This window comes from Notolepis coatsorum, assembly GCF_963971535.1.
Source record: "Notolepis coatsorum genome assembly, chromosome: 16".
Lineage (NCBI taxonomy): Eukaryota > Metazoa > Chordata > Actinopteri > Aulopiformes > Paralepididae > Notolepis > Notolepis coatsorum.
Window position 1 is genome coordinate 48,562,478 of NC_140180.1, and position 23,356 is coordinate 48,585,833.

General features: G+C 49.8%; 1 protein-coding gene across 1 annotated transcript; it reads right to left on the reverse strand.

Moving 5' to 3' along the window:
* Window positions 1–14,141: 14,141 nt before the first annotated feature.
* Window positions 14,142–15,779, reverse strand: LOC311242958 (E3 ubiquitin-protein ligase TRIM21-like; the record flags this gene model as incomplete). Its single annotated transcript, XM_084332022.1, has 1 exon — window positions 14,142–15,779. The coding sequence occupies one exon, from the start codon at window positions 15,777–15,779 to the stop codon at window positions 14,142–14,144; it is 1,638 nt and encodes a 545-aa protein (XP_084188148.1).
* Window positions 15,780–23,356: the final 7,577 nt, after the last annotated feature.

The window sequence follows — 23,356 nt, forward strand, 5'->3', positions numbered from 1 at the left end:
TGCTCTGTCCTCGTGCGTAAAGTCTGGGAACGTCGGTGTGCCAAGGTACGATGCCATGGATGGCTGGCACATCGGTGAGCGTTGGGGAAGAGGCCTCCTGGGCGAGTCTCCCCGTACGTGTTGTCGTGGGCTAGTACTTGGTGGGTACCAGAGGCCGGGTACCCAGGTGCTGTTCCTCGGTGCTGACTGTGCGTCAAACTCACCCGTGAGTTGAGTCGGGGGTTTGTAGCGCAGTGACTCAGGGGTGAAGTCTGGGCTGTACTGGGCCTCCTGGTCCTGAGTACGTTGCTGCTGGTGGGCTTGACCTTCCTCCTCTTCCTCTTCCTCTTCTAGGTCTTCTAGGTCTTGAAGTCTTCTATTCAGTCTCTCGGCGGCGTAGGCCGGTTCTTCCCGGTTGCTGGGTCTCGTATGGACCGGTCGGGGAGGGGGTTCGGAGACGTAGATAGGATCCTTCTGTTGGCCGGGTTCCGGGTCACTTGGTCGGGTAGGGGAAGGTGCCCTAGACCCTTGTCGTGATGATGTCCTGGAGCTCCGTGCGGAGAGAGGGGGTGTCGCCCTGGCAATCAATTGTTCTATTATCTGCGCCTGCAGCCGGTCGCGCTCTGCTTCGCGCTGGGCGTGGGCTGCGTCGCGCTCTGCTTCGCGCTGGGCATGGGCTGCGTCGCGCTGTGCATTGGCGGCGGCGGCGCTATGCATCGGCGCGGTCTCTTTCAATGTTCTCTTCCGTCTGGAGGCGTCTGGTCTCCAGTCGTATGCGGTCGTCTTCACTCCTTTGTTGCGCCTGGAAGCGCTCTCGCTGGGTTGCAGAGTGTTCACGTTCACTAAGGGCTTGCGCTTGGAGTTGCGCGTGAAGGCGCTCTCGTTGGTCTGCAGATTGTTCGCGCTCGCTCGTCTGTTGAGCCTGAAGGCGTTCTCTTTCCATGGTAGAGTGTTCGCGCTGACTTAGTTGTTGCGCCCGGAGGCGCTCTTGTTCCATGGAAGAATGTTCGTGCTCACTAAGCGTCTGTGCTTGGAGTCGATCACGTTCAGTGGAGGCTGCCAGGGTGGCGATGAATGCCTGCGCCAGCATCTGGTCCGCTTCGCTGGGGGATGACACTGACGGAGGTGATCGGCTTCTGACAGTGCTCGTTGGAGATCTGTTCTCTTGGCGCGCCCCGAGGTCCATCTCCTGGGCGCGCTTCTCTTCTGGTAGAGGCGGGCTCGAGTGATGCTCCTCACGGGGGGTAGATCCCACACGATAGTGGGGTAGACGGTTCTCTGCTCCAGCAGTCACGGTACCAAAGCAATATAATCCAACCAGAAAAGGTTCTGCAGTCGCCGGTGTAGGTTCTCCGGTGTACATATCCAACGGTTCTCGTCTAGGACTCCTCAGGTGGGGGCACGAGTTTAGGCCGCCCAGCCTGGATAAGTGCACTAGCTATATACACGACGAACCGGTGGTAATGCTGGTCACTGAAAAACGGTAGCCGCACGATACACTATAAATGATAGACTATTACTTCACATTAGAATAAGTCGAACTCAACGGTACTGCATTAAACTCTGACACTTTAGCAATCTATTCGCACGCGGTTCTCAAGGCTCTATTCAGAGGCAAAGTTGCCCACTTCACTGCACGTTGTCTCGTGGTGAATGCTTTACTAGTAATGAACGAATTGCTGCTGTTTCCACCTGCGCCGTATTTATACGTAAGGTGAATTATCTAGTGCCAACCTCAGTTCTGTCTCGTATTACTGCGCAAACCTGGACATGTTGAGACATGCCTTGGCGTTGCCTTTGAACTTGCCGTTGGGGGTATGGTCGTTGGCGCCTAGGGGTCGCTGTCCAATAGGAGAGCGAATATTATGGTCTGGTTTGTACCCAGGTAAAGGGATATTCCGTGTATATATACAAAGAATATACAAGGGATATCAAACGATATACAAATATTATACAAGGGATCTCAAGCAATAAATATATATATTCGGTTTAATCTGACCCTTTGTAACAGCCGCCTCCTAATTAGTCCGCACCTAATTAGATAAAGCAAAGACAGATTAATCGTCTTGTCAACTACTCAATGTCTGTTGTGGGGAGTAGGGCAATTCACAAAGTCAGTGGGTCATAATCGTCATCAAGGGAGTCAGGGAGCCTTGGCAACTCTATCAGCCTCGCCACGGGTCGGGTGTAGCGGTGAGGCAGGTCGGCCCTCCTGGGTATACTGGGCTGTGCTCGCCACTGGTGGTCTGGTCGAGTCCGCTGGAAGCGTCGTACTGCTTCTCTTCCATTCAGTATCCAATAGCGACGTCGGATCTCAGCGAAGACTCTCTCTGCCCCAGCGTGGTGCACATCCTCGTCGTATTTCTTTATGATGAGCTCGGTGACCTTGTGTCGGCTGTTGAGGACTATAGGGAACTTGACGTCATCCGTTAAGTCCGGGGCTCGTCTCAGACGACCACCCACTCTGATGAGGTCATGGGCGTCGCGCTCAGGAGCCAGGTGGAGCAGTCTGCTGTCTGACGGGACTGGCTTTGATCCCTGCAGACAGTCTAGCTCCTCGGGGAACGAGTCTCTTTGGGCTCGCTGTAGCAGAAGGAGTTCTGCTTCTTCGTAGTTAGCGGCGTTAATGTCAGTAGTGGAGGGAACCTCAGGGTGGTGCCACAGGAATGTCTCCAACTGCGCACTCTCAAGGGTGGGGCAGTCGTCTATGTTAGGGTCGGTGGGGACTGGTGTGTGCGTCAACCCACAGAACATAGATTTCTTCATCTCTGCCTCCTCTTGACTAGCCTCCCGTGGGGTGGGGTTAGGCCACTCTTCTTCCGGGAGCTTGAGGAACTCGGGACCGTCACTGTAGATATTGTGACGTGTGAGGTCATCTAGGGACATCCCCCGTGTGATGACATCTGCTGGGTTCTGTTTCGTGTCCACGTACCTCCAGCATGCTGATTCTGTTAAGTCTTGGATCTCTGTGATTCTGACTCCCACGAAGACCTTGTATCTACACGAATCGGACTGGATCCATGTGAGTACGGTCATGGAGTCTGACCACAGGATTGTTCTTTGCACCGGGATGGTGAGTTCACGTTGGATTAACGTGGCGAGTTGCGCGCCTACCAGGGCTGCGCAGAGCTCTAGACGCGGGATCGATTGTTGCTTGCCGGGGGCTATCCTTGAGCGAGCCAGGATGAAGGCTGTGTGTATTTCTCCTCCCTCCTCTCGGGCCCGCAAGTAGGCCACCGAGACGTAGGCTACTTCTGAGGCGTCGCTGAAGACGTGCAGGTCCATCTGGCACATCTCCAGCCACACTGTGGGTGGGAAGTAGCTGCGGCATATGTTCACATTTGGGAGCGAGTTGAGTTCTTTTTCCCACTCTCTCCAGGTGGAAGCGAGGTGGTCGGGTATGGGGTCGTCCCAGCCCTGTTCCTTGTCCCACAGCTCTCGTACAATCATTTTTGCCCTGGTGTTGTAAGGTAGGATACATCCCAACGGGTCATATTGTCTGGCGAGTGTTCTGTATACACTCCGTCTGGTGGTCGGTAGAGAAGTCGACCTTCCCTGCTCCGTGGTCAGGGGTGTGTATCTGTAATGGAGCGAGTCTGTTTTGAAGCGCCAGACTAGTCCTAATGTCATTTCTTGGGCTTCACCTGGGATGGTCGCCATCCAGGTCTCGCTGCTTGCTGCCTTGTTCTCTGGGGAGAGGCTCCGCAGTACTTGAGGGTCGCTGCTGGCCCACTGCCGGAGATCAAAGCCGCCTTTGATCAGGGAGGCGCGGAGCTTGAGTAGGAGGGCTTCGGCTTCTTCTGGCGTCGAGACGCTTTGCAGACAGTTGTCCACGTAGAAACTCCTCTCTACACTTTGTCTGACCTCCTCGTCAGCTGCTGGGTCCTCTGCGACATGTTTTTGCAGTGCGAACGTAGCACAGCATGGGCTGCATGTGGTTCCGAAAGGGAGGACCTCCCATTGGTAGATGGATGGTTGCTCATCCCCGATCCTCTCTCTCCATAAGAACCGCAGCAGGGGCTTGTCCTCTTCCACTAGTCGCACCTGCAGGAACATCCCTTTGATGTCGCCGCTGATGGCTACCTTGTCTTGGCGGAAACGTAGCAACACGCCTAGTAGAGAGGGGCCGAGTGTTGGGCCGGGCAAGAGTTCTTTATTCAGATTCTGTAGTCCGATCTGGTAGCTGCAGTTGAACACAATACGATCCTTGCCGTTGTGGTGGACCTTGTGGTGGGGCACGTACCATGATTCGGTCGTCTGGTCGGCCTCTTGAATGTCAATTTTCTTTATGTGTCCCGCTGTGATTAGCTTGTCAATCTCAGCGCGGTACACAGTGGCTTGAGTGGGGTCTTTAGCTAGACGCCGCTCGGTGTTCAGTAGATATCGCTCCGTCGCTTCCTTTGAGGCGCGGAGGGTGGGCATACCCTCTCGCCTCAAGAGTGGAGTTGCGTATCTCATCACTCCATTGAGCTCGACTCTCTTTGTCCTCTGCTCGAGGAGGGTTATGGCATAAGTGTCTTCCTTTGATCTAACGAGTTTCTTTTCATTCTTAAAGGGCATTGCGTCTAATGTCCGTAGCCTCTCGACGTGCTGTAAGAGGGTGGTGTCTTCTTCTTTTATTCTTGAGTGGAGGCAACGAGTGGCTGCTGGTCGGTTGGGAGACCTGGAGAGGGGGCCTTGTAGTGTCCATCCTAGGCGGGTCTCGACTGCTGCTGGACAGCCTCTGGGCCCGATGTGGACCCGGTCCGTTGGGACGATGAGGTGTGCGTGGTCGGATCCTATGAGCAGGGTCGGGGTGGCGCCGTCGATGAGCGGTATAGGTAGTTGACGTAGGTGCACGTATTTTTCCATCAGCTTGGGGATGGGGTAGGTGTATTGTGACAGGCCTATGTCTTGGCTGGTGAAGGCGTTAGTAATCCTATACTGCTTCTCGGGCTGCCCGACTGCTGCGATCGTGAAGGAGACATTTTCACCCTTTATGGTCTTCAGGTCTCTTCTTATAGTACGGATTGTCATTGTTTCTTCGCTCCCCCGCAGACCCAGCCGGGCTGCAGCGGATGCGAGGAGGAGAGTCTTTTCTGACCCATCGTCCAGGACGGCGTAAGTGTCCATGACCTTGTCCTCGTAGCTTAATATCACTCGGACCACTTTCAAGAGCACTCGGGAGCTCCCGCTGCTGGCGGGGTCGATATACATGACGTTCACTCTCGAGCTAATTGGGGGTGCGAGTTTCTTCTTGTTGCTGTCATGCAAGACATCCAAGTGGGCGCCGTCACACTTGCTGCATTTCTTCTTTAAACGGCACTCGGCTGCCATATGGCTGCGCGCACAGCGGAAGCAGCGGCGGTTGGCTTTGATCCACTGACTCACCTCGTCAGCGGTCATCTTCTTGAAAGTGTCACATTGAGACAGCCAATGTTCTTTCTCACAGTACTGGCATACAATCTTCCACTTCTCTTTCGTCGAGGGGGTGTTGTGGTTCTTGTGCTGCGGTACTGATTCGGCTTGGTGCATAACGGTCACCGACCGGCGGTTATCATAAGATCTCCGAGGTCCATCTCTTGGGCTTGGTCCACTCCACACGAACGTATCCAGTCGTAGGCTGCTGACTTCTCTCGCGAGGAAGTCGGCCAGGTCTAGGAGGGATGGCTCAGGACCGTCGGGATCACGGTGGTCTCTCTGCCGCCGAAAGCGCTCTTGGCGGGCTGGAGGGAGCTTCTCTAGTATTCGTTCTACATTAGAGTTAGCATATAGTTCATGTCTCCCTTTTTCCTTTTGGGACCCCAGCATCCCTACCAGGGATTGTACCTTGATAGAGAGGTCATCCAATGCTCTATTGTCTTTGGCTGGGGGGAGACGGTCAATATTTCTTATTTCTTGTATCACGTAGTCCCATATGCGTCCATAACGCTGGTCGAGGGCCACTAGAGCCGCGGAGTATGGGGTGCTTGAGTTGGAATATGCCAGCGCTATATTATGCGCTCTGGGCACCTTGAGATGCTTGAGGAGGATGGCATATTTGTACGACTCATCAGGGATGTCGGACATCATAGTCTCTAAGCACATCCGTAATTCCGTGTACTGTGCTCTGTCCTCGTGCGTAAAGTCTGGGAACGTCGGTGTGCCAAGGTACGATGCCATGGATGGCTGGCACATCGGTGAGCGTTGGGGAAGAGGCCTCCTGGGCGAGTCTCCCCGTACGTGTTGTCGTGGGCTAGTACTTGGTGGGTACCAGAGGCCGGGTACCCAGGTGCTGTTCCTCGGTGCTGACTGTGCGTCAAACTCACCCGTGAGTTGAGTCGGGGGTTTGTAGCGCAGTGACTCAGGGGTGAAGTCTGGGCTGTACTGGGCCTCCTGGTCCTGAGTACGTTGCTGCTGGTGGGCTTGACCTTCCTCCTCTTCCTCTTCCTCTTCTAGGTCTTCTAGGTCTTGAAGTCTTCTATTCAGTCTCTCGGCGGCGTAGGCCGGTTCTTCCCGGTTGCTGGGTCTCGTATGGACCGGTCGGGGAGGGGGTTCGGAGACGTAGATAGGATCCTTCTGTTGGCCGGGTTCCGGGTCACTTGGTCGGGTAGGGGAAGGTGCCCTAGACCCTTGTCGTGATGATGTCCTGGAGCTCCGTGCGGAGAGAGGGGGTGTCGCCCTGGCAATCAATTGTTCTATTATCTGCGCCTGCAGCCGGTCGCGCTCTGCTTCGCGCTGGGCGTGGGCTGCGTCGCGCTCTGCTTCGCGCTGGGCATGGGCTGCGTCGCGCTGTGCATTGGCGGCGGCGGCGCTATGCATCGGCGCGGTCTCTTTCAATGTTCTCTTCCGTCTGGAGGCGTCTGGTCTCCAGTCGTATGCGGTCGTCTTCACTCCTTTGTTGCGCCTGGAAGCGCTCTCGCTGGGTTGCAGAGTGTTCACGTTCACTAAGGGCTTGCGCTTGGAGTTGCGCGTGAAGGCGCTCTCGTTGGTCTGCAGATTGTTCGCGCTCGCTCGTCTGTTGAGCCTGAAGGCGTTCTCTTTCCATGGTAGAGTGTTCGCGCTGACTTAGTTGTTGCGCCCGGAGGCGCTCTTGTTCCATGGAAGAATGTTCGTGCTCACTAAGCGTCTGTGCTTGGAGTCGATCACGTTCAGTGGAGGCTGCCAGGGTGGCGATGAATGCCTGCGCCAGCATCTGGTCCGCTTCGCTGGGGGATGACACTGACGGAGGTGATCGGCTTCTGACAGTGCTCGTTGGAGATCTGTTCTCTTGGCGCGCCCCGAGGTCCATCTCCTGGGCGCGCTTCTCTTCTGGTGGTGTGTCGGGTTCTGTCCCTGGAGCGCTTTCTTTATCCTGGAGCTCTCCGGGGATTATACCGTTGACGTTGTCTGGGGGTATAGTTATGTCATGTCCCCCCTGGTCCCCCTCGTGAGCTTGGTCAGTTTCGTTAGAACCAACTAGGGTCTCTACTGACAGGGTCGCCTGGTCGGTAGGATTTGACATGCTTTGACTATCCGCTTTGTCCGCATTTAACGTCTGTTTAAAGCTAGGTATTAGACTGACAGCGTATTCCTCCAGATGGGGAGGTGGCTGACGTCTGCGCTGCGGGCGTTCTAGCTTGGGAGAGCCGCTTGGGGAGTGTTCACCGCTGGCCATGGTTAATATCATTATTATATTAGATATTACACTGATTACCATCCGGCTCGAAGGACCAATTGTAACTGAGGGGTACAATTCCCTGACTGTATTGAGAGTATGGTATATTAAACCACTACTTAGTTATGTACTTTAATTACTGGCCATACAGTACATGAATATATATGGTGAACACCCACACAAGAACACGGCATTGACACATAAAGTTCTATTTGGAGGGTATTTATTATTATCAGAGCAAGCAACGTTAGGTTACAGATTGAGAATTATACTCGCGCTTGTAAGGCGAAGAACACACGTAAAGTAGGTCAAGAGCGTAAGTCAATGAGAATAGTAAGATGGGTCTAAACTGACGCCACCTGTAGCATAGCAATTACATAAGGCACACTAGTACCAGCTGGAGACACTGGGGGGTTCCCTCCGGGTGTAAGGCCGGCAGGGTAGAGGAATGTTCGGGTGCAAAGTCTGGGTCAACGCGGAATAACGAGGCTCCAGATACAGGAGCCAGTGCAGTACTCCCTTGATCAGTAGACAAAGCAACAGCTATAATCCAGTATGCTCGACAGCATGGATGAAAGCTAGCCAGCCTCTTCCTAGAGGCGGGCTCGAGTGATGCTCCTCACGGGGGGTAGATCCCACACGATAGTGGGGTAGACGGTTCTCTGCTCCAGCAGTCACGGTACCAAAGCAATATAATCCAACCAGAAAAGGTTCTGCAGTCGCCGGTGTAGGTTCTCCGGTGTACATATCCAACGGTTCTCGTCTAGGACTCCTCGGGTGGGGGCACGAGTTTAGGCCGCCCAGCCTGGATAAGTGCACTAGCTATATACACGACGAACCGGTGGTAATGCTGGTCACTGAAGAACGGTAGCCGCACGATACACTATAAATGATAGACTATTACTTCACATTAGAATAAGTCGAACTCAACGGTACTGCGTTAAACTCTGACACTTTAGCAATCTATTCGCACGCGGTTCTCAAGGCTCTATTCAGAGGCAAAGTTGCCCACTTCACTGCACGTTGTCTCGTGGTGAATGCTTTACTAGTAATGAACGAATTGCTGCTGTTTCCACCTGCGCCGTATTTATACGTAAGGTGAATTATCTAGTGCCAACCTCAGTTCTGTCTCGTATTACTGCGCAAACCTGGACATGTTGAGACATGCCTTGGCGTTGCCTTTGAACTTGCCGTTGGGGGTATGGTCGTTGACGCCTAGGGGTCGCTGTCCAATAGGAGAGCGAATATTATGGTCTGGTTTGTACCCAGGTAAAGGGATATTCTGTGTATATATACAAAGAATATACAAGGGATATCAAACGATATACAAATATTATACAAGGGATCTCAAGCAATAAATAAATATATTCGGTTTAATCTGACCCTTTGTAACAATAATAATAACAACAACACTCTCGTTCACTAGAGGAGACCACTGCCCAACTCCGCGCTCTCACGCTCAGCTCTGCGGAGCGACACAAACAATGTAACCGTTTTTGGTTACTGGTTATGGCGAATAAAACGTTCTATTCTTCTAACCTGTCTCGGCGGCTGTAGCGTGGCTGGGGCCTGGCTGGGCTGTCTGTCTGCCTGGACTCGGAGCTGACCGGGGGGTTGAGGTGGGGAGCTTACTGCCGATGCATCTTCAGTAACGTTAGAGTCAGTATACCTTTGCTGCCTGCTGGAACAATGAAGTTCTTTTTCGTAGCTTTGCCGTCTCCTGTTTGGCTTTCGCTCTCATCTTGTTTTTCTGAGCACCGCGTCCGCTTGGGTATTTTTACCGGCGCTTCCCGCTGTGTTTTGAACATTAGTCAGCCGGCTAGCCCTATCGCAGGTGAGCAAATAATTACAACATAGCAGGGAAGGGGGGGCCCCGCCCTCTACGCGAGATGCATCCAGCTGCAGCCCGGCAGAAGGCAGAACCATACTCCCACTGCCACACTGCGCCCTGTTTGTTACGAAATCTAAGAGGATAGACTACAGTGGGGGCGGGGCCACCTAAGCTCCGGGCCCCCCCCCCCTCCGCTACGCCACTGCCTCCACTGCCTCCCACGGTGTATCAGGCTGGGGAGACTTTTTCATCTTAAATTTGTATTCATCCCAAACGCCCCAGCTCCATCCGATTCCTTTTTTCACTGTTTACTTATCATGCATTGCAACACTAATATATGGGCAGTACCCCAAGTCAGACTACCCCGAACCCACTTATTAAAAATGATCTTGGTGGTCTGAGGGCAGTAGCCCCCCAACCCCCTCCCTGGGGGAGCACTTAAGTTAAGTGCTCTCCCTTTGTTCTCTTGGGGACCCAGGGTAACCCTCGAAATATAACACCTGAGTGCTAGTTCTAAAGTGGTAGAAAGGTGGTACAAGAGCAGTAGACGGGAACTGAATCTGAAGAGCTTCATCTGTATAACACTTAAAATCATTGGTAAACAAATGTAGTGCTGAAAATATAAACGTTGACTGCTGTTTTGATAGGGTTAGGGTTTTTATTCCTGGCTACATTTGAATAAAAAACAATACATTAATTAATACAGCCTGTATTGATCTATTTATGCCGTGAAATTATTGTTGGTCCAGTACCGGACCCCTCAGGCTTAAGGGTTTCATTTAAAAATGTCTTTAAATTACGTAGTACTGATAGTGTGTTGATATACAGATTGCAGCGACTGTTCTACCTTAAACTGGTTCTGACCACCACTGACGCCATGGATCTGCTTCATGCCGTCTTCAGTCTGACCTACAACATCTAACCATGCCCGCTCTATTTCAACTTGTTCTGACTGGTTCTCCTGGCCCTCTGGGGAAATGGCCTTGACCCATCTTCTTGTATTCCATCCTGTATACCAGCGCTTGTATTCCTATGCTTCTTTGTCTTCTTCTATTTATTACTTTAACTTAAAAATGTTCATATACTTTGATACTATTGCTACTTTGTATGCATACAGACATGCTTATATTACCGTACATGTATTTCTTGCTCCCATGTCTGCCTATTGCGAACACGGGAGCTCTCTAACCCCTGTCCCTGTCTCCCTGTCTCTCTGTGAGTGGATGTCTCGAGTGATAGTTTGTTGATATACAGGTATACAGCCAGCCCTGGTCCTGCCCCCGTTGGGCCTGTCAACTGTCAAGGTGGTGTGATGGTCAAGGTGGTGTGTTCTCATGGCAAACAGCGTTGACTGCAGCGGCTATTCTACCTCAAGCTGGATCTGACTACCACAGGCGCGATGGATCTGCTCAGTTGACCGGCATCTAACCATGCCAGCTCTACTTCAACTGGATCGGAGCGGTTCTCCAGCCCCCTAGCGAATATGACGCTGAGACTTTGAGCTCCGAGCATTAACTTAATTAGTCTTTATCTTATTTTCATACCAGCGCTCGTATTCCTATGCTTTTTTTGTTCTTAGCTCTATTTATTAAAATTGTAAATATTCAAATAAAATTGAAATGAAATGTTCTCATGTACTTCAGACACTGCTACTATGTATGTATGTATGTATGTATGTATGTATGTATGTATGTATGTATGTATGTATGTATGTATGTATGTATGTATGTATGTGTGTTTCATTACATGTATATATACTAGAGCTGGGCCGTTAACGGCGTTAACGTGCTGCGTTAACGCTATACTAGTATCGCGCGATAATATAATTAACGCATTAATCTTAAAAAAAAATAAAAAAAAAAATTTACCTTTATTTACCCAGGGTAGGTTCGCTGAGCACAGATGCTCTTTTTCAGGAACGCCCTGCTTCACATTCACACAGTTCCATTCACACCTGGGAGCTGCCCAGTACAACCACAGTTGACACCATTGGCCACTGAGCAACTCCACTGGAGCAGTTGATTCAAGCCATGTCACATTCAAGTTTCAAGTTCAAGTTTGAAATGATTCTTTCTGTTTTGCTCCTGAGAGTGTGCTAGATACTGTACTGTACTGGTAATATTATTTATTTGTGTTAACTTCTGAATAAAACAACTTATTAAACACAAGTACATCTTATTGAACATTATTTTGATATTTCATTACCAATTATCATAGCAAAACAGCTTTTTCAAACAGTCTGTAATGCATTTTGGAAACGGGAGATGGGCTCATGGTGTAATGGGCCACCTGGCCTGAGAAACATAAGGAGGAAAGAAAAAGTAAGGACTTACTTCTGGTCATTATTTGGGTAGAACACACATATTTTGAATGCCTTCGGCAGGTTTTTTTTTTTATTTTTTTTTTTAGACATTTTAATCTAGATTAATCTAGATTAATTCCAGGATTGCAGATAGATTAATCTAGATTAAAAAAATTAATCTATGCCCACCTCTAATATATACACACATATCAATTATTCGCCTGTGCGGGGGGGGCCTGCATATATCGGTATCAGTTGATATCGGTATTGGAAATTAAGAGTTGGACAATATCGATATATCGGATATCGGTAAAAAAGCCAATATCGATAATCATTGTAAATTATGGCTTGCCCTCTGATCTATCGAGATTAAAGATTGACTGAATATAGAGCTTTTATCCAAAGTACTTTACAACTTATGCCACACATTTTCCCATTCATTCACAAACACACACACACACCGAGAGTGGAGGCAACCATGCAAGGTGTCAAGGGGTTCAGTGTCTTGCTCAAGGATGCTTCAATGTGCCGCTGGGAGGAGTCAGGATCAAACCTTCAGATTACCAGACAAACACTCTACTTCTTGAGCCACTGCCACTGGAGAAAACAGTCCAAAAACAGGATGCAAATAAGCCATTGTCACATTTGACTGAAAATGTCATATATAATTTTAAAGTTGCAAGTTTCAAGTTTCTTTAATAGTTGTCATACAGAAGTACAGAATACTTTTATACAAAATGCTTCTTACTGTTGTTGAAGTTGGAGTTAAAGTGAGAGCAGTGAAATAATACGCACATCATTCCAGTTTTTCTATTAGTTGTGAAGATTATATCACCACTAAGTCTCCTGTGGCAGTGTGTGGTCCAGACCCTGTCTGGCCTCCCAGTGATAAAATGGATTGATCAGTGGATCAATCAGACTATCAGCTAACATCCTCATCCTCATCCTGTAACTTGGGTAATTTCCTTTTCATTACACAGTTTTAGATTGCCCTGATAAAGAGAAAAATGCCTACTTGATTCATCATCAGCTTGTTTAATCAGTCACTTTCTCTAAGCTGGCGCTACGTTGCCAGTACTGTTATGCCCATCATTCAGAGTTATGCAGGGTTATCCAGTTGTGTCCCAGGAATTCACGCATGCATTGACGGAAGAGCCCTTTGAACCGTGACAATAACTAACATAACTGTGACAATCCATAGAGATACAGTATATGACTGTGAGATATGTCAATCTGTAGATAATGGTGTAGTGTGTGTGTGTGTGTGTGTTGTGTGTGTGTGTGTGTGTGTGTGTGTGTGTGTGTGTGTGTGTGTGTGTGTGTGTGTGTGTGTGTGTGTGTGTGTGTGTGTGTGTGTGTGTGTGTGTGTGTGTGTGTTTGTGTGCGTGCGTGCGTGCGTGCGTGCGTGCGTGCGTGCGTGTGTGCGTGCGTGCGTGCGTGCGTGCGTGCGTGCTTGTGTGTGTGTGTGTATACAGCCTGGCTTTAGGTTTGAGCTGTATGCCAGTGTCTCTGTGACAGAGAGGCCACACAGTGACACACAGGATTAGTACTGACAGTGACTGATAGGAGATACAAGATGACTGGCTGAGACGACACAGACAGGAACACACACACAAAACTATATTGATCAATTCATTATTTAATTTTAACAAATCTTACGATAATTTACTTAATACAGAAAGTCTGTGTAAATAACTAATCATTATACCAAAACTAAAATAAAATCGACTATGCTACACAATACCCTTTTAATCACATGTCCCAATATTGACAAAGGCATAAAGTTGGTCATTTAAACAGGGCACAGGGGAGTCCTTCAGGCATCTATAGTGGCTAGTGAACAGACGACCACGCCCCCTCAGCCTTCTGAGAATTGGCTGTTCTCAGAGAGGGTACACTATAACAAATCAAATAATACATCTGAAGCAGAATTATACTTATGACATTAACATTACACAATACGCTTTTTTATAATTAAAACATAATTGTCCTGGATCTTTAAAACTCAAGTTGTATGCAGTGCATAGTGCACTCCGATGCACCACTCAAATACTCTATAACGTCAAGTCTGCAGAAGAAATAAGGTATCTGGGAAGGTGGTGTCTTTGCACGGGGTGATCAGGGTTGCTATTCAGAATGGCGGCTGCTAAAATTGCTTCCAGAAGCAGGCACTGTTGCCAACAAGGCAGGCGAGTTAGGGAGAGGTTTTGTCGTTGAGTATTGTTAAAGGGTTATAAAGACAAAATTAACTTTTCGGGTGTGTGATTTCCTAATTTTCTGCCTTCAGTGAATCACTCTTAAGATGCAGCATGTGCTCATTTGAAGAGTTTGTTTGTGCCTAAACTTGATTTGCACACAGTTCTTAGGGAGACACAAACTCTGGTCTGGGTGCTCTCTCTTGATGAACCAAGGTCTCAATATGTCGATTTTGTAGGGGTAATGATCAGAGGGGCAGAGTTTTTTCCATTATCATTAACAGAGGGGCTGAAGAATGGAAACAGCTTTTCAGTGAAACTGCAACCCGTGAAAGAGTAGAGATGAGCCCTGGCCTCCACGTCATAAAAGGAAACTTGACCGTCCTCATAATCCACAAACACCCCAACCTTCTGGGGCTTCTCTCTCAAGGAGAGGGTGATGGCAGGACTAGCGTTGGCTATGAAATTCTCTCCTTTCCTCAGCCACAAAGTCCAGTATCCGTTCCCTGGACTCAGCCTTACATCCCCCTTCCTATTGATAGACTCTTGTGCCACACCTAAATCCCACTCAGTCTTGCCTTTAACCTGGACCTCGTAGTAAAACCTACCGGATGAGAAACCCTCCTTTGCCAAGACATTGAGAACATGATAAAACCTCTGTGTTTTGATGAGGAGATTCCTCTTCCTGTCCCCATGTGTCACTTGTTTCCCATCTTCGGACAGGATGAGACTAGGATGCGCTGTATCAGGGTCCAAAGTCACATCCACTGCATGCCTCTGCATAATCTTCAGGTCAGGGTCACACAGCCTCTTCACCTCTTGCATGACTGTCGTCTCCAGTTGAGCCACAGCTCTCCCCACAGTATTTGAGCCACACTGGGCACTGACTTTAGACCAGTCCTTTGTCTGTGGAGGAGGGACGAGAGTACACTGGAAGCCCTGGAGGAAATGAAGACGGTCCTCACCGAGTGACATCTGCTTGAGCTCAGTGCTTTTCTGTTGTAACTCGGTCACTTCCCCCAGCAGCTCTTCAATGAAGCCTTCAGCTCGCCTCTCTATTCTCTTCTGCTTTTCTTCTACCACTTCAATGAGTTCAGCCTGGCTTCTCTTGATGTAATGCCCCAAGGCAGTTATTGTCTGCACACTGTCTGACAACACTTTCTTTGCATCGTTTTTGCTGGTTTCTACTGAGTGTCGGAGCTCGTGAATTTTCTGCTCCCGGTCCTTGATCATCTGATGCATATCCGTCTCAGTCATTGATAGATGAGCCTTCCTTTCTTCATACTCCTCCTCTAGAGTGACTGTTTTATGGGTTTTGTGGTCTCTCTCGGTGCACAACTCACATAGAAACATATGCTCAGTTTTGCAGTAAAACTCCAAAGGCCTCTCATGCTTCTCACACATCCTGCTTTCCAGGTTTGCCACAGGGTTAATTAGCCTGTGTCTCTTTAAGGCTGAAATCCTTTGGTGAGGATCCAGATGAGTGTCGCAATAAGAGGTGAGACACACTAGGCAGGACTTCAGCGCTGCACACTTTGCCCCTGTGCAGATGTCACAAAGCACATTTCCTGATTCGTCAGGCCGTAGTTCCGTACTGCCAGCAGCTTTAACTTTAGCTGATCTCTTGAAATTCGCAGCGACCTCTGAAATGAAAGTGTTGACCCGAATGCTAGGTCGTACGTAGAACTTCTCTTTACACATCGGACACTGGCATATGTTACCGGTGTCCCAGTACTTGGTGATACAGGGTAAACAGAACGTGTGTCCACACGGAGTAGCCACAGGATCAGAGAACACATCCAGACATATAGGACAAAGGAGTTGATCTTCTGTCATCAGACTACTGGCAGAAGCCATTATCTGGACCTAGATCAGAAGTGAAACCATGTTATTGTTAGAACAGCTTCTCACACCAGTACAATACATCTTGTATATTGTAAAACAACATTCACAAACTGTGAATAGTAGAATTATAAACATCCAGCATGAACAGCAAACAGGATAACAAAAAAAAACGTCACCTGTTATTGGATGTAGACACTGTTTAGTACTTTCCTTGTGTCAATGAAGGTAGCGTTGTATAGCGTTTGTGTCTTTTTAGTTTCAGTATGGTCAGTCCTCTTGCCCAGGGCTCCAGTCCCTCCCCTTTTCATCCTACTGAAACAGTTAACCCATTAATGGCACAAGTCACAGATGAATTAACCCACTGAACATTCACAGATTACTTTTTTAAATAGGCAATGATATTTACACATGCACAAACACACACACAATAATTCAATCCATTCAAATTACATAAATAATATTCATATTCATATTTTAATGCATGGGCAGCAGAATGGTATGAATTCCATGTATACCATTATGCTGCCCATGCATTGAAAAAAAAACTATTATTAGGGATATACACTACACAAGTGTGTCACAGGTGGACAGGATATTTTCAGTGTTTTTATTGCTCTTGACCAAATACTGTGTGAACTGCTGGTTGCCAAAGGTTGTGTTATGCAACCTTATGCAACCTGACAAGTGCTGGTAGTTCCTTTCATTGTTTTACTTATCAAGTACTTATCAAAAGGTTTGAGTTGTGTACACACCCACCATAATGAAAAAAAAAAAGGACATTTCAGGATACAAACATATTTGCCACCTGGCCTACCAATTACAGCAGAAACTGAAGCCATGCAGTGTATTTAATTGCTGTTAGTGCTTGTTGATGTATCAAATAGCTGCAGACTAGGGAATTGCCTCCATATTGGAGTATGTGCAGTTAGAGAAATAGCTCAAATGAGTGCATGTGTTGTGTGTTAGAGGAAGTGATTGTATACTCACTACATGAGAAAGCAAAGTGATTGAAAGACACTCTTCCTGAGCAATTCCTCTGAGACAAAGGCGTCAGTCAAAACAGCTGTTTTCAGACCTTCTTTCAGAGCTTAGAGACTCCCCTCTGTTTGTGTGTACATACATGCTGTCATATGCTGCCATACTAGAATGTACATGGATATTGTTGTGTGATACGTGGCTGTATAAAAGTGCACTGCAGATAAACAAACAAGCTTAGAGGTGCACTGTGTATTTTGGCGAGAGGAATTTGAAGCTCAATAGTCAAATTCTATTGTATATTTATAACTGAATAAACAAGCAATCCTCAGAGGAAAACCGGGTCCTGGGAACACTGTTTGAAGCTAGAACGCTGTGTGAAATGTTACTCTTTCACTGTTCTTTATTACAATGGCAGGATCCGCAATTTTGCTTAAAACATATTTATTATTCCAAGAAGTTCTAGCTTTTGTTATAGAAAATATGATATGTTTCATCCTATTACATCATTTGTACAGCTTACTGGGCATGTTCATAGCTCTGTTTAAATATTATCTGTACAGCCTTGACTAGTTAATATAGTTAACTAGTATACAGTTTCTCAGACACTAGGGCGACAGTCAGTGTTCTTAAAACAACGACCAAGGCCCAGGACAGCTTGACTTAGATATGACATGTCCAAGAAAATCACATCTTGTTCTTTTCTTGTTGTCTTCATATCAGTCTTATGTGAGACACGACAAAAACCCTAAACCCATCTTTGTTTAAACATTTTTCATCTCTGTTTTCATTCCCAGCTGGTGTATTTAAATTTTATTAATTTAAAATAAGTATGACCAGAGCTCTTTCTCACTTGCTGGTCAAATCAAATCAAATCAAATTTATTTGTAAGGCCCGACAACACACGTTAATGTCCCCATGGGCCGGACAAGTCTTCTTTAAACAAGTCAAGAAGAAACATAACAATAAGTCAAGAACAAAATAAGAACACCATAAGGTCCAACAAATTTAAAATAAATGCAAATAAGGGCGGCTACGTGGTGCAGTGGGCAAGGCGCTCACCTCGAATGCTGGAGACGCTGGGTTCGATCCCAGCACTCCACATTGCTTTCAGTTTAGCTGGTCGTCCGTACTAATACACATTGGCAGTATTAGGGGGTGGGAAACTGATGGGTGGGGATCGGGCGTTGTGGACAGCGACTCCTACAGGTCGGTTGGTGCGCCTGCGCAGTAGAATCAGGAAGCGATGGAGGCGACGCCCCTCCAAAGCGCAGACCCCTGACGATGAAAGATCGCGCCGCGCAGGTGAAAAGATGCGACTGCTGCTACCTCGGGTATCGGAGGGGACTCGTGCTATGTATGGCTTAGTCCACATTGCAGCCGGCTTGTGAGAGGCAAGAAACAGTGTTCGAGACAGGGGAGGGTTGAATTGGACGATACGAAATTGGGATGGGAGAAAAATAGAAAATGGGAGAAAAAGTGGATAAAAAAAATAATAATGCAAATAAATTAATGCAATGCGAACACTCTCAGACATACCCCGCGTGAAGGTAAGGAAAAACTCACTAAAACCTAACAATAGGGAAAAATGCACCACAGGCAGTGTAAATATGTAGTTTGACTGCAAAATGGGTATATTCTGTTTGGTTTTACACAATAAGTCTATCGGTGTGTTGTGTGTGTGTAGGGGCAGGTATATATACGATTTTTTCTTCTTCCTGTTCCTTTCGGCCATGGGATTTGGTGAATTATATGAATATGTACTGTTGGACTGTGGTAATTCCATGTATGAATAAATAAATGATGATATAATAATATAATGCAGGACCTACTCAGAGGTCTTTAATTGGCATTGGCTATTATCCACAACACACACACCGGAACACACACGCATGCATTGTCTGTAGGATCGCTGATGCGATTCGTCTCTGCGATTAACCCATCCCGTCGTCCTTCCCCCCAAGGGCAGCCGGGAGCAGACAGGCGTCAACGTGAGCCGCGCCAGGGGACCAATCCAAGTGCTCCTGTCCGTCTTCGTCAAGGACGCCACAGCGTTAGCGATCTGTTGTTGTGCATGTTTTTCCATTGGGTTTATCTTATCGGGGGGGAAACCCTTGCGAGCACGGGGAGAACATGCAAACTCCACACAGAAAGGCCTGGGAGATACCCCACCTGGGTACCTGGCATCATGGAAAGCTGGTCCCCAAGCGGGAATCGAACCCTGGACCTTCTTGCTGTGAGGCGACAGTGTTAACCACTACACCACCGTGCCGCTATGATGATGATGATGATGATGATGATGATGATGATCATGATGATGATGATGATGAGGAGAGAAACCTTAGAAGGGCCATTCAAGGGGGGATCTCCCTTCTTAGATGTCGGTGATAGTAGTGTTGCAGACTGACAGTTGGTAAGCATGCACTCATGTGTGTAGTGAAACACAGATGAATGCATGCAATAGCAACTGAACATTTAGAAAGATTTAAGATAGAGCTGATGGTGTTATGGTTTGTAACCGACCTCAAACGCAACGGCACAGACAGGAAGTTCAGAGTTAGCCAAATGCTAGGGCGTATTTATTTACAGAGTCAAAAGAAGGATAAGTACAATAATCAAACAAATAGGGAGACTGCCTTCGGCAGAGTCATCTGCCGCTCTGCAGAATCCTCCTGGTGATAGTGGTGGGGAATTGGCATGTGACGTTGTAGCGGCTCTGCAGATACTCCCAGCAGATAGTGGTGGGGAATTGGCATGTGACGTTGTAGCCGCTCTGCAGATACTCCCAGCTTTCGCTCAAGGTGGAAAACGGAGAGAGAGAGAGATATCAGAAACAGTCCAACGAAACACAGAGGCAGTGTGGTTCCCTCCTTCCTTGCTGGGTCCAGAACCACTTGACAGTGACGGCCTTCAGTGTTCCCCACAACACACAATTTAGAATAATCCAGAACCAATTGATAGTGACAGTCTTCAGTGTTTCTTCTATACACACAATCAGAATAATCCAGAACCAATTGATAGTGACAGTCTTCAGTGTTTCTTCAATACACACAATCAGAATAATCCAGAACCAAACGATAGTGACAGTCTTCAGTGTTTCTTCAATACACACAATCAGAATTATCCAGAGGGGTTTGGTTCCACTCACCCAAGCGCAACGCGTAAAGCGGGCAAAACGAGGCGCAGCTCCAAACGGGGAACAAGGTTCTCAACAGCGGTTCTCCACAGAAAGGTCCTGGAGAGATAGTAGACCAGGAACAGCAACGGGGAAAAAACAGGCAAATGCAGTTGTATTCCAGAACGACCCGACAACGATAGAAGGAAGGTCCCGGTATATAAAGCCCTCTGGGGCGCTAATCACAAACTATGACAGCTGCGTGATGAAAGTGGCAATCGTTCAAAAAGCGTGCGGCGGGGAATGCACCAATCAGAACCATACCTCAGGAGAGCGTGTGTCGGGGAACCAACCAAACCTCACAGTACCCCCCCCTCCACGGGAGCCACCCGGCGACCAGCCCGACCCGGCTCGCCCAGATGGGCACAATGGAAGTCGGTGATCAGGCCGGGATCCACGATGAGCTGGCGGGAGACCCAGCTCCGTTCCTCCGGGCCATACCCCTCCCAGTCCACCAGGTACTGGAATCCCCGACCCCGCCGTCGAACGCCCATCAACCGGCGGACCTGCCACTGGGGGTGACCGTCCACCATCACGGGAGGAGGTGGTTCCGGAGCAGGAGGCATCAGGGGACTGAGAGAGACAGGCTTAACTCGGGACACATGGAAAACGGGGTGAATGTGCATGGACGCAGGAAGCTTAAGACTCACCGCCGCCGGACTGAGTACCTTCAGAACCTCAAAAGGACCGACGAACCGGGGGTTAAGCTTCTTGGCCGAGGACCGAAGCGGAAGGTCCCTTGTGGAAAGCCACACCCTCTGCCCAGGGTGGTACGTCGGCGCAGGGACCCGGCGCCGGTCAGCCCCACGACAGGCGCGCTCCGATGACCGGAGCAGCGCAGTCCTGGTGATCTCCCAGACCCGACGGCACCGGTCGAGGTGGTCCTGTACGGAGGGAACTGCCACCTCCGACTCCTGTGCAGGGAAAAGAGGGGGTTGGTAGCCCAGGGATACCTCAAAGGGTGAGAGGCCAGTGGCGGAACTGACCATGGAGTTGATGGAGTACTCGACCCAGGGAAGGAAACGGCTCCAAGGGTTTCTCGGCAGCCACACACCGAAGAGCAGACTCCACACTCTGGTTCATCCTCTCCGTTTGTCCGTTAGTCTGGGGATGATAACCAGAGAAAAGACTGACCGTTGCCCCGAATCCCTTGCAAAAAGCCCGCCATACCTGGGAAGTGAACTGGGGCCCTCGGTCCGAGACGACGTCCTGGGGAAACCCATGGAGGCGAAACACGTGGCGTGTCAGGAGGTCCGCCGTCTCGGCCGCCGAGGGAAGCTTGGGAAGGGCCACGAGGTGAACCCCCTTGCTGAACCGATCCACCACGGTCAGTAGGCACGTGTTCCCCTGGGAAGAAGGAAGACCCGTGACGAAGTCTAACGCCACATGGGACCAAGGGCGGCTCGGAATGGGAAGCGGCTGCAATAGCCCGGAGGGTGCCTGGTGGGAGGCCTTGCTGCGGGCGCAGACTGCGCAGGCCAGTACGAACTCCTTGACGTTGTTCCTCATGGTGGGCCACCAGAATCGACGAGCCAGGAAGGAGAACGTGCGATGAACGCCTGGGTGGCAGGCGAACCGGCTGGTATGGCCCCACTGGAGGGCCCGGGACCGGACTGAGTCGGGGACGAAGAGACGATGAACCGGTACATTGCCTGGAGCGCGATGGAAGCGTAGGGCACGCCTTACCACCCCCTCGATGCCCAAGGTGACTACTCCTACCACCCTGGCCTCTGGGAGGATGGGAGTCAGGTCCTCAGTGGTTGGAGCCCCCTTGGAGTGTAACCGGGACAGGGAGTCAACCTTCGTGTTGCGGGAACCAGGGCGAAACGTCAGCGAGAAGTCGAACCGACTGAGGAAGCTGGCCCATCTTGCCTGCCGGCCATTGAGGCGCTTGGAAGCACGGATGTACGTCAGGTTCTTGTGGTCCGTCCAAATGGTAAATGGCTCCTCGGCCCCCTTTAGCCAATGACGCCACTCCTCCAAGGCAGCCACAACCGCCAGCAGCTCCCGATTGCCGATGTCATAGTTCCTCTCGGCAGGGAGGAAACGACGTGAGTAGAAGGCGCACAGATGTACCTTCTGGTCCGTTGCCGACCGCTGGGATAAGATAGCTCCTAGTCCAGTATCCGAGGCGTCCACCTCTACGATGAACTGTCTCTTGGGGTCTGGATGGAGCAAGATCGGGGCGGAAGTGAACCTCTTCTTGAGGGAGCGGAATGCAGCACACGCCGCTGAGGACCAGTTGAACAGCAGGGCGGGAGAGGTCAGCCTGGTAAGCGGTTCCGCCACCTGACTGTAGTTCCGGATGAATCTTCGGTAGAAGTTGGCGAACCCGAGGAAGCTCTGTAACTCCTTCCGAGTGGTGGGTTCCGGCCACTCCTCCACGGCCCGGATCTTGCGAGGGTCAGCTCGGGTCAAGCCTCTCTCCACGATGAAGCCCAGGTAATCCATGGAGTCGGAGTGGAATCGGCACTTCTCTGCCTTGACGAAGAGCCGATTGTGGAGGAGGCGCTCCAGCACACGGCGGACATGCTGGATGTGTTCCTCGAGGGTCTTGGAGAAAATGAGGATGTCGTCTAGGTATACTACCACAAACTCCTCCAGCATGTCACGAAGGACGTCGTTCATGAGCGCCTGGAATACCGCCGGAGCGTTGGTGAGGCCGAACGGCATTACCAGGTACTCGTAGTGGCCCCTGGGAGTCTTGAAGGCGGTCTTCCACTCATCGCCCTCTCGGATACGGACCAGATGGTAGGCATTCCGGAGGTCCAGCTTGGTAAAGACGGTAGCCTGGGTGAGAGGCTCGAAGGTGGAGTTCATGAGAGGAAGAGGGTACTTGTTCTTAATGGTGATCTCGTTGAGCTGGCGATAGTCGATGCAGGGTCGAAGGTCTCCGTCCTTCTTCCCAACAAAGAAGAAACCGGCCGCCACAGGGGAGGAGGAAGGCCGAATGAGTCCTGCTTCCAAGGACTCAGAGATATATTGATCCATCGCTGCCTTCTCAGGGACGGTCAGACTGTAGAGGCGGCTGCCGGGAAGGGGAGCCCCTGAGCGGAGGTCGATGGCACAGTCGTAAGGCCGGTGAGGCGGAAGGGCCTGAGCCCTGGACTTACTGAAAACCTCCTCGAGGTCGTGGTACTCGGGGGGTATGGTCGAGAGGTCCGGAGGCGGCTCACAAACGGATCTCCGGGGCGAGGGACAGGACACCGCCTGAAGACACTGGGCAGGACAGGAGGAGCTCCACCCCCTGATGGTACCGGAGGACCAGGCGATGTGGGGCTCGTGCAGCGCGAGCCAGGGCCGGCCCAGGACTACTGGGACAAGAGGGGATCTGGTGATAAAAAACTGGAGTCTCTCAATGTGGTTACCAGCAATGGTGAGCAGGACAGGACAGGTGCGTTGAGTGATGTCAGCCAGGCGGTGTTGGTCCAATGCGAAC